We start from the raw sequence: 12,308 nt of genomic DNA on the forward strand, positions 1-12,308 counted from the left end.
GAGAGAGATTGGATGCCAAGTCAAAACATAAAGTGGGTGAGAGTAAGGAGTGACTGACAGCATGAGACACAGAGCCCCCAAGTCGAAGTCAGCTGACTGAAACCTTCCCTCATCTTTAATGTCTCTAACACTCTTCACATTATCCCAGCGCCTCCAGCTGTTTGGGCTGGGAGGGGCCCGTTTCCAAGGCAACCCACACCTTATGAGAGCTTTGTCTGGTCCTGTCTTGTCGAAGTCGAGGGAGGGAGGGAAGCGAAAGAGACAGATAGAAGTGGGGGGGGGGGGGGGGACGAGGCGAGTGATCAGGGATAATGAGCCCTTCTATGTGGGAGTTTGGATTCAAAGAGCAAGCTCAGACTAGCACTGAGCGCTAACCAGCATTATCTGAAATGAATCCTACCGACTCAGCCAAGAACTAGCTTTGGACCGATCATCATCTTCTACACCTGAAGGCTGCTTTAAATCCTGCTGACTTACACAAACCTGCAGCAAAGTATCCAAATACGCTGGCAAGCACCCTTTGGAAACATATGTGTCGGGCCATCTAAGACTCCTACTAACCTTTGAGCGCTGTTGCGTAATGCGGTGACAAGGCTGAGCTACGGCAGTACAAGTACAGAGGCTGACACCTGGTGTGATTTCAGTAAATTATGGTGCAGGTGAACTCATTCAGTTCCAGGCCAGTCATAGACAGACTGAGGAAATACACAACACTGATGATATATGGATTTATGGCAGCGGAGACCAAATGTAAGTCCGTCCGGGAATAAAACGGTTGAAATGCAGTGCAGCAGCAGCCTGAGGAGAGGAGACAGCATAAGACTCCCTCTGTCTGTGTTTGTGTCTGCTCTGTGTCCTCTTGCCAAACAGGCGACATATCAAAAGGAATATTCACAGCGGAATCTCAAAACACTTAAAGTGAAATATAAAGTTTTAATGTTCTTACATATTCGGGGGTAAAAATGTGTCCTTTAATGCATCTGAATCTGATCATGGGATAGAGCAGCTGTAAGGTAAAGGGGGAAATTTAATGTACATTCCCTTTCTTCCTTAAAAAAAAAAAAAAAAAAAAGACTAACTCGTCAAACAAATGTAGAGTGAGTGGAGTAAGAGTAAGTATTAGCGGACCACATGGCTTTGGATCATGCCTGCCAAGACATTGCCCCCTGCTGTTTAGAGATCGCTACAGGCAACAAAATATAACTCTTGAGCAATATTGTAATGAGTAAATTAAATACACAATGTACACTGCGTAATAAAAGTAATTTTTATGGGGCTGGAAATGCCAAAAGTATGAAATATGACTCATATTTTCACCGCTGTTTCTTCACACTCTTAAGTATTTAAATTATCAAAAATACCAACAATTGCGAAATCCTGGAATATCACACCTTTGAAAGAACAGAGGGGGATTATTGGAACAGGGAAAGTCTAAGGGGTGGAAATCAAGCAGTAAAAGAATAAAGTGTACAAAAACACTGATGGGTCATGATTTCACAGTTTAGGGTCTGAAAGTCAAGTGATTAAAAGTTAATCTTTTCATGAAATGTCAGTCAACACTACTTACTGAAAACAGATTAAGTGTGAAACAGCCGTCATAAGTGCCTTCTGTCAGAGAATAAGGAAGCATCAGCCACAGCGTCTTCTGGCACAGATTTATGTCATTTTTTAACAACTGCTTCAGCTTTAATAAGTAAATCCCTACTTTGTCAAACAACAGATGCATCTCCCAGATAAAAAGAGTGAATCTCGTGTGTGTTTGAATTCGCTGTTCTGTTCTAGCTCTGTCTGTTTTTCCAGTCTGTCAACCAGTACCACCAGTGGGCTACCATGTCTTCTTCTAATCTTCTTACATAATAACATCAGTTCTGACCCTGTCCAAGGAGACAGGTGGCGTCAGACATAGTTTGTCCCACACTGCCCCCCCCCCCCTCCCCTTTTGTGTCACAGCGGGTCATGTAAACACCAATGCACGCACATACTTTAAAATATTGCACATGACCTCTGCTTTTTCCTCAGTCACAACTCTACAAACAGATCCTGACAAAAATGTGTGTGTGTGCGCCGAGTGTTTTGTCTTTCAGGAAAAGTGCGCCTGGGAGACTCAACAGTAATGTGAGGAGCAGGGAGAGAGGCAGCTCAGGGTGAAGCTCTTTAGCTTTCTTTTCTCCCCTCACTTTATTATTCTCAGTTGCCATGGAGAAGCCTATATATAACCGCCTCTCTCGACATGCTGCCTGAATTTGCCATCTTTCCTTTTCCCATGTTCACTTTATTTCTGCCTATCGTTTCCACAGGGAGGACAGTAGGGGACAACATCCCGATTCAGGGGGAAAATCCATCTAATGCCCGGCTCTAGTGGCAGGAGGGAGACTTTAGGGCAGAGCCAAAAAAACCAAAACAAGCGAGAGCCCAGCCGACCGACCAGACACTATGTCGGTTTCCCTCGGTCTTCTGGCCAGACTCCCATTTTCAGAAACCAGTGGCTTCAAAGGAATAATTCATTTCACAGTCTAGTGGCCAGACACAGCGCCCTGACACTCACGCCCCTTTTAACACCTAATAGAAGAAAAGCAGATTCCCCACACTGCTGCAGCCTCGTTGTGTCAAAGTGCAGCAGAGAGGTGCAATAATATCTGGCTCCATCCATGAAGCTTAAGCCTCGGGGAGCCTATAGGGGTTCTGCAGGACAAAGAGAGGGCGTGTGCATTTTTATGAAGTTTTTGTATCCAGTTCAAGAAAGAAGCACGTTTTGGGGCATTCTGTTGGCCCTTAAGACAGGGTCCACGTGATCACAACATCCCTGGTTCAGGTCCAACCGAGGACCTTCGCTGCATGCATCCCCCCCCCCCTTTTTTTTTTTTTTGCTTTCACTCTACTCATTTCCTATAAGATATCCACTATACAGTTTGTAATAAAAGAAGAAATGCCCAAGGAAAATTACAAGAAAAACATGTTTTAGTACTTAGTGTTCTACCAAAAAATCTAAGATCTGCCTTATAGTGAGAATATGTAGTGCAGTGTTTTGGGCTTCATAGTGGTTAGAGTTTAGATGTGATTTTCAATGGAATTTACACCCCGTGTGTATGCAATGTATTCTGAGAAACACATTTTTTTCTCTACATTTGAGCCTTTCGTACACCCATAATGTAAGTGGCATTTTAGCTTCCTGAACCCACAGATTTAAAAAAAAAAAAAAAAAAAAAAAAGCTGTCTAGAATGCAGATTTTTATAGTTTGTGTATATATGTGTGCAAAGGGGAAAATGTAGAGATGTGTGTATGTCTATTGTTGTTTTGTGTGATGAACGTATGCCTGAAACATCAACATTTAGGAGATGGACACATGCACTGTTTTGTTTTAAATATAAAAAACACACTTGGACAACCCAAATCGACACTTAGGTGACTTTATAACTTAATATATCATTGCTGCTCACCTTCATGACTGATTAGCCTCTGCATCTGCTACATGCAATAATATCCCTGGTGTCCAAAGTTTCAACTCCACCAGAAATGATGGTTTCCCTAAGTATTTGTAATATGTTGTAGTTTTTTTTGCATTGTAGCACAGATAGGGATATGTTATAAAATGAAGGTTGTGTGGACAGAATATCTGCATTAGTATGGACATCAAGAGTTTTAAAAATATAACAGAAGATATACTAGTATTGTAAAAGACATTAAGACACAGATCTGAAGTTAACCCTTAGGGCTCCACAGTCACGGCCCCGTGACTGAATCACATGACATTTTCAACACGTCGTAGCGTCGGACGTCGATCACGTAGACCACAGGGGACAATTGCATTCGAAAGTGCGGACTTGAAACACTCCCACTTTTTATTTGATGTTGATAGAGCAAAACAGGAGAAAACGCCTTAGTAAAGATATGCTTCCTTGTCAAATATTTGAGAATAGTTTTCATTTATTACAATTTTGATTTTATATACCTAGTATTTGGAACCAATATTCACTTTTCAAGTCTTCGAAAAGGTTCGTTAAGCATCTTTGTGTTATTTATGCGATAAATTATGTAAGATTTTCAGATTGGATTTTATATTTTTTTGTGTTTTTTTGGCCTTTTGTGTTGATATAGTACGTTAAAGTGAAAAAAAATAATACGCAGATGAGATAGATGAAGTTGTGCTGAAAAAAAAAAAGATACCAAACACAGGTATAGTAAACATTTCATTATATAGTATATAAAGGCAAAATCAAAAGTGCTCAAAAACAGGCAAAAAAGGCTCAGACCCCTAAGGGCTAAACCTGCAGACAAGTTGTCCAGTTTTGAGTCTTACCCTCGAGGCCCTCCGGCGCTCAGGACACTCTGGATGCTGGCACACCACCCAGTCCTCCTCCTGAACGGGCTTGTCATCTGCAACAGAACATCAGAGTCAATTTCATTTTTTTTTCTCCCTTTTTTTTTTTTTTTTCTCTCAGAATCACTAAAACACCAAACCGACCACCCAGTTTCTACCCATCCATTAACACACCTCTTTTGGTGAAGCTGTAAAACATGGTGTTTATACAAGGATAGAGTGAAAAAAGAGGGAGAGTGACTATGAGCAGAAAGGAAGACCCTCACATACTAATGGAGACCAAGGAGCCATCTCATAAAATGAAAAAAAGAAAGAGCTTTGGTTAAAGAGATTTCGTGAAGGAAAGGTAAACAGAAGGAAGAGGGTGGGGTGTGTTGCTGCAAGGAGATCAGAGAGAAATGAGCAGTGACCAAAGAGACAGGAAGAAAATTGAGTACACGCGAGGAAGCCCCACTCTGCTTTTTGTACAAGAGTGCACTCATCGAGGGTATGCTTGCTGTACTCCACTCCATAATAACAAATCACCATTGTCAAATAAACCCCTGAAATCTACTTGACTAGTTGGCCAACACTGCTCTGAGGGTACGATAAAAGGCAGTGTTTACGTCTACATCTTCTCCATGTACACACACGATAAAGATATCATAACAGAGAGCCAGAGCGCAACAATATTTATATGTCTACATAATGAGAAAAACAGAATACACACACGTGAAGAAGAAAGTAAGAACAGGGGAGGGAGGCCAAAAGAACTAGGGGGGGAGGGGGTTGGGACCTGGCAGCAAAATAGTCTTTTCAGGCATGATGGGACTGCACTGGTGGAAGATGCATTTACTTCAGCAAAGGTAACAATACTAACATGTGAAAATATTCAATTATAGCTATTTGAAAAAAATAATAATAATAATAAAAATCAAACGCTTTAGTTTTGCCAGAAAATGCTGTGATATACAGGGTGGGGAAGCAAAATTTACAATGAACATTTAGTTGTTTTTTCTCAGCAGGCACTACGTCAATTGTTTTGAAACCAAACATATATTGATGTCATAATCATACCTAACACTATTATCCATACCTTTTCACAAACTTTTGCCCATATGAGTAATCAGGAAAGCAAACGTCAAAGAGTGTGTGATTTGCTGAATGCACTCATCACACCAAAGGAGATTTCAAAAATAGTTGGAGTGTCCATAAAGACTGTTTATAATGTAAAGAAGAGAATGACTATGAGCAAAACTATTACGAGAAAGTCTGGAAGATACTATTAAAGAAGAATGGGAGAAGTTGTCACCTGAATATTTGAGGAACACTTGCGCAAGTTTCAGGAAGTGTGTGAAGGCAGTTATTGAGAAAGAAGGAGGACACATAGAATAAAAACATTTTCTATTATGTCAGTTTTCTTGTGGCAAATAAATTCTCATGACTTTCAATAAATTAATTGGTCATACACTGTATTTCAATCCCTGCCTCAAAATACTGTAAATTTTGCTTCCCCACCCTGTATTATTATACAGGATATCATTAGGTACATTATCATTGACCGAAACATCAGTTTTAGGGCAACATTTTGCTGTTATAAACAGGGACACAAGATAAATCTGAGGGCTCAGGAAGGGAACAAAGACATTTTTACACTTTAATGTCATTTTTTTGTGTGTGTTGAAGATTTATTAAAATGAAACCACATGAGAAGTTTAGGGAGAAAAAAACTAATATATGGTGGAGCTGGTAATAGTATGAAATGGGAACCCAACAACAGATTGCTTTTTCTATGATCCCAGAAGCCAAAAAGTACTGGCTTAATCTTAAACAATATTGTAAGTAAGTAAAACTGTCAGACAACTGAAGCAAAGAAAAAACATACTTGCCTTTGACATGTAGTAGAGGGGATGTATAAAGCATAAAATGGAAATATTCATACATGCAGTCGCAGAAAAAATTGTTAGACCATCAAAAACAATGGTTATGCAATCAAGTATTAACTATCATTTGACTAAAACAGACAGAAAAGAAAGCATGGAATGCCTATGCCTATGAATGCCTGCTTTTGACAGTACAATGTTTGGTTATTATCAAGAAAAACATGGACATAGTCTAGATATCAGCTCTTAAATTAAACTCCTATGAGCTATTTTTGTTGTTATCATTATATTTGGCCAAACAAATGCATCTTTAGTTGTACCAGGCATTAAAATGAACAAGAAATTGAAGAAAACAAGGGGTGGTCTAATATTTTTTTTCCACGACTATACAAAAAGAACATGTACTTCCCATTTTTCAGTACATTATTGAAAAACATGTCATCACCACTATGACACCTTTTCCAGCCAGCTCTTTTTTTTCTAACCCACCACCACCACCCCCTCTTCAGAGGATGTCGTTTTTTCATTACATGTGCTTAATTGACAATCACAAACTTTACATTCACATTATCATCAATTTCTTGTTAGTGTGCTTATAAACAGAAGTGCACAGTCCCAGCCAGCTCTTATTCGTTTATTGCAATATCACCACAGTGTAGAATAGAATAGAATAGAATAGAATAGAATAGAATAGAATAGAATAGAATAGAATGTCTTTATTGTCTTTGTACAGGTACAACGAAACTGAAAAGTGCAATCGTCCTAGGTGCCATAAAAAGTATAAATAATGGATATAAGAGTATAAAAACGGAAACATAAATGAAAAACCCTTGACGGCATAAATATCTAAAAAAAAAAAGAAAAAAGAAAAAAGCAGCATAAAAAAGTGTCACTAGAAGTATAAAAGACACACTTCGTTAGCCAAGCTTTCATTTAAATATCTCCACTGAATCCCCAGGAGCTAGGTCACAGTGGTGAAGTCATTAAGTGGCTCAACTTTTAACAATAATTCCCTTACTGCAACACAGTGCAGAACACCTCTGCTTTTGCACTCCACTAGAGGCTCTGACTATGGAAACAAGTCACCTTGAGTCATCCACTTGGCTAAAGCGTCACTCACAGGTCAAGAGTGCTTGTGGGGAAGAGGGAAAAACACTGTAATTGGTGCATACCACAGAGCCCACAGCTTCCTCATTGGGAAGAAAGGGTCAACCTGTCTACAGTGAACTTGTTCAAAAGGAACTAAAAAAAAAAGTTCTGAACTCCTCTGCACACCTTTAAACAACCACACAAGGGGGTTGAGTGTATTTTGTTGAACTTCAACCACCCTCTTGGGAAAAAAAACAGAAAAAAAACCAGAGCTTCTCCATGTCATCATGTAGCTCTGATGACAAAGCAGGACTACAGGAACAAGTCATGTTTAGCTCCGAGCACTACAACCCCCCCCCCCCCTCCCCCACCCCCTCCCCCACCCCCACCCCCACCCTGTATCTGTGCTGTACTGAGATGAATCCTCAGCCATCGCCTCTGCCAGTGGGCCTCGGGCTAATGGTTCCCTCAGGGTTTACAAGCAGCAAGTGAGAGAGGAAGTCTGCAGAAGCCTCTTTAGCAGAGAGCATCGTCACATCTTTGTTGGCCCCAGACCTCATCACATATGTTACAACATAAAAACACACATACACTATTGATAGAAATATTCACATGTCAAGAGAAGAAGCTAAAAAAAAGAATTTCGCTTGTTTAGGAAATTCAGTTGGTGCCTTTCCACTGCATGGTACCAGCACAGCTCTAGTACCTGGTACTAATCATGCTGTCAACCTCTGCTTAAGTTGCGTGCAAGCTGAGGCAATACACTGCAGACGACTGATTAGTCAGAGAGAATCATGACTGACACAACATGAAACAGCAGAACAACCCTCCAATAATGGTGTACTATAGTGTACTGGTACCATGGTAACATCAAAGTCCATGAGGTCAGATTATCCAAAAGTAAAGTTGTAAATGTCACAACAGTTTCATGAAGAGAAAACAAAGTACTTGGTACCAAAAGACTACAATTAAGTCCAGGTCATTTGATGCGGTGTCATGTAGTGGTTAAAGCAAGTGAACACCTAACACATGCAGTGCCTGCATCATAAAGTAGGAAAGTAGAAATATAAACTTAATGGTTAAAAGCTCTTAAATACTAATATTTAGGTAGAAAATTTGATTAGAGAACTAAGACCAAATGCAAAGAAGTAAGAATAATTCAGGTATTTCACATAGTAAAATAAACACACACCCACACATGCAAAAAAAAAAAAAAAAAGCATTTACCAATTTGGAACTGCTACCAAACTGAGGCCACTCATCTGTCACTTTCTAAAACTAATAAAACCTGAAAAAGTTTAAATATTAGACAGCACATTGTAATATCATTCCATTATTTATTTAACCTCCATCTTCTCTCTTACTTACTCACATCTTGCTGACTCTCCCTCTTTCTCTCTCTGACGAACTGGAATCCCTGAACTCAGCACTGCTGATTAAGCCAAAAGCAAACACAAGCACACACTATGCACGAACACACGTGACACCAGACAATGAGCTTGCACACTAAAGAGACAGTGGAGCATCACATCCACACCGCTGCTCTTTGCTGGCCTGCTCACCAGAGACAAACACTGCCTGAGGCAAAGACCCATTAGACAACCGTAAATAACCCAAAGCAGCTGGGGCTGATTCCACACAGTGCACACACAACTATTCCCCTTGTTCATATCCACGTCTTTTTTGGTATACATTAATATTTTGGGGTGGATTAGGTGGGATTTTATTAAGAAACAGCAATTATTTTGTTAAAGTAGAGGTGGAAATCTTTTTTTTCTGTAATCAGAATCATAACTACCTACCACTGGAACTGTGATTTCTCTTGTCAGTGCTGAAATGTACAATAGAGTCCAGACAGACAAGAAATAGCCAATTAATTTCTCTATATATACAACTGAAATACAATAATGCAGTGTTTTTCAACCTTGGGGTCGGGACCCCATGTGAGGTCACCTGGAATTCAAATGGGGTCGCCTGAAATTTCTACTTAATGATAAAAAAAAAAACAAAACTTACCAATAAAAAAATATATGGTGAGTTGAGAGACAATCCCAATCCACAAAAGACATGACAAACTGTGATGCTGAAACTGAAGCACTGTGGTTCTGTTTATCTTTCAAATGTTCATTGTGGTCAGTTTCAGATGCTGCAGCTCTTTCATAATTCATAGTTTGAGTTCTTGTTTGTTCAGTATTAATTGTCAGCCTTGTAAATCCAAGCTGGACTGACTGTACACATCCTGACCAAGGAAAATCAAATTCTCACTTTGTGCAGTAAGCTACACCTGGCTTTTCTGCCTCCGTTCATAATAATATAAATTATATAGACTAAATGTCATCTAAAATTAATGTTTATTTGCAACATAGTATAGAAAAGTATTACATGATCAAAAACAAATGAATTTTAGCAACAAAAAAAAAGTCTCAGTTTTGAATGTCTGAGATCACCAGAAATTTATGATGTTAAAATGGGGTCAGGAGCCAAAAAAGGTTGGGAACCACTGCAATAATACATTAAAAATCAGAATAAAATAAGAGTGTTCCCATATTCCCACAATTTTTTTTATAGTTTTCAAAAGGACTCCCCTATGTTTTTTGCCCCATTTCTTCAGCCAAGCATTTAAAAAATTTACTGCATAGTGAGAGGACTTAAAAATCACAGCCACCAGCAGCTGAACACACTCCAAACTTACTTTCAACGACTTAACAGCGTCAGCAAAACACGTTACACAAACTCCTGCAGGATGAAGTAGACTAACCGCACTGAAAGTATGGTTTTAGTGCAGCCAGACGCTTAAAATCTTCTGTAAATGGACTTAAATACAGACGCTAACCTTGCAAAATAGATGATGAAAACAACAATCTTAATTTGTCATATGATGTGCTTTTCAGGGGGATTGCACAGGTTGTGTGTACAGTACTGTCAAAACTATCCTACTTAGGTAATATTCATTTTAAATGGCCCATTTATCAGTGTAATTATGGTATTTTAAGAAAGCACAGCAGTAAACCAAGCTTTTATAGCATTAATGGGGCTACAACACATCACTAGGGCAGTCGTTAGTGATACTTTACGTCTGTCCACACTAAAGAGTATATATAATGTGTTGTTTGGCCATATTGAAGAGATGATGATGAAAACTTTGTAGGTCTGTCAGCCTCGGGCCCAGCTTCTGAACTCCAACGTACACTGAGACTGATTTACACGGGTGCTTTAGAGTTACTGATTTATCATAAAACTAAAATAATAGACGCCACAATTGAGGTAATTAATGGATACACTGCAGCTGTATGTAAAAGAAAATGGATGTCTTTGATTATTTCATCTACATATTTATACTCTAAAAAGTGGTGCAGAAAGTCATCGCACATGGGTTAGGCTTCCAGAAACCAAGGCAAATTTTGGTTGTTACTTGCCTCTCTTTTACATGATTTTATCGTGATTCAGATCATTGATTGTTATTTTACTTAAAAACATCATCATAGGCACTCTTGGCCACATCGCCCAGTCCTGATTAGGGGTGTAATAAAATATCAGTTCTGCGATATATTGCAATATTTCATTTCACAATACTGTATCGATATTAAAAAGTATTGTATCGATATTGTTAGGTATTTGTTCAAATGCAGATATTGTGAAGGTTAATTTTTGTTTTTATTTTTCCTTGTGGTTTAAATTTTATTAACACTTTTATTAAATAATGGTTATCTGAAGCTTCCTAAAAGCCCTTTTTACTGTCTGACAGAGGCAGATGGTAGTTCCTTTGTTGGGATTGCACAAAAATAATGTTATGATGGAAGTTATGAACTAATAGAATATGAACATTTGAGCAGGATGTTAAACTGTAATGTCTATAAAATATAATTTAAGTTTTAACAGAGGAATATTTTGTGATATAGCATTAGATCCTGTTCTGATCAAATAAAAATGTGTTTAGTATTTGTGCATATTTCTGGTGTAATTCAATTCTTCCAGGAAATAATCTTTAAAAAAAACCAAACAAACAAAAAATAGCTTTTTTAACTGTATCACGATATATTGTGATATATATCGTATCGTGATCCTAGTATTGTGATTTGTATCGTATCGCCAGATTCTTGCCAATACACACCCCTAGTCCTGATTAGCACTTATAATCAAAATGAGTGGTGTAGGAAAGTTTGGATAGCTATGTTATTTATTTAGGTCTGATATGTTGTAGAGTCGCAGAAAAAATTTACAGACCATCAAAAGTCATCAAAAACAATGGTTATGCAAGCTGAGGCATAATACTGTTAAAACTGCACTTCAGAAATTTCAGTTTGTTCATGTTATTCACATTTTTTAAAGGGTAGTTTGTAGACATAAACATTTCCCTTACCGTAATTTCACTTTTTTCACTGTAAAACATGGAGAAAAGTTTGGAATTGACATTATTTATAGTTTATTATGTTACAATTTTAAGGTACGTGGCCCCTGAATTAAAATAAGTTACTCACCCCTAATCAAAAACCTAACAGATTTAGACTTATAGTTGCAGAAAAAATTATTAGACCATCAAAAGTCATCAAAAACAATGGTTATGCAATCAACTATTAACTCCTGTGTGTATCATGTGACTAAAACAGGCAGAAAAGAAAACATGGAATGCCTAAAAGCACTGTTTTTGTCAGTACAATGCCATAGCTATTGATGTAAGAACTGAAGTGATTTTGATTATTATCAAGAAAACCATGGAAAATGTCTCTTAAATTCTTAAACTCTTAAATTAAACTATTATGAGCCTTTTTTGTTGTTATCATTATATTTGTCCAAACAAATGTACCTTTAGTTGTACCGGGCATTAAAATGAACAAGAAATTGAAGAAAACAAGGGTGGTCTAATATTTTTTTCTGCGACTGTAGATCATCACCGTTCTAAAATCATCCACCACTACAGCACTACTTTGCTTTCTACTTCTTCTACTTGTCATGCATGCATACTCTGCACACATTTTACATTTGTGCAGAGCCCCTTACACATACTAGTTGTAGAACATGTCACACATCCAAAAGCTTA

At 38.2% G+C, this 12,308-nt stretch overlaps 1 protein-coding gene across 5 annotated transcripts in view; it reads right to left on the bottom strand.

The window, feature by feature from the left end:
* Positions 1-12,308, bottom strand: part of plekhg5b (pleckstrin homology domain containing, family G (with RhoGef domain) member 5b) — an 82,172-nt gene that overhangs the window by 53,438 nt on the left and 16,426 nt on the right. For 4 of the 5 annotated variants that reach the window (XM_030139012.1, XM_030139010.1, XM_030139019.1 and 1 more), the window contains exon 2: positions 4,299-4,375. The exons of the other annotated variant lie outside the window; for it this stretch is intronic. In XM_030139012.1, coding sequence (XP_029994872.1) covers positions 4,299-4,375 — 77 coding nt within the window. The remainder of the gene's footprint in view (positions 1-4,298; positions 4,376-12,308) is intronic. 5 annotated transcript variants of the gene reach the window in all.

Source organism: Sphaeramia orbicularis, chromosome 7 (genome assembly GCF_902148855.1).
Source record: "Sphaeramia orbicularis chromosome 7, fSphaOr1.1, whole genome shotgun sequence".
Lineage (NCBI taxonomy): Eukaryota > Metazoa > Chordata > Actinopteri > Kurtiformes > Apogonidae > Sphaeramia > Sphaeramia orbicularis.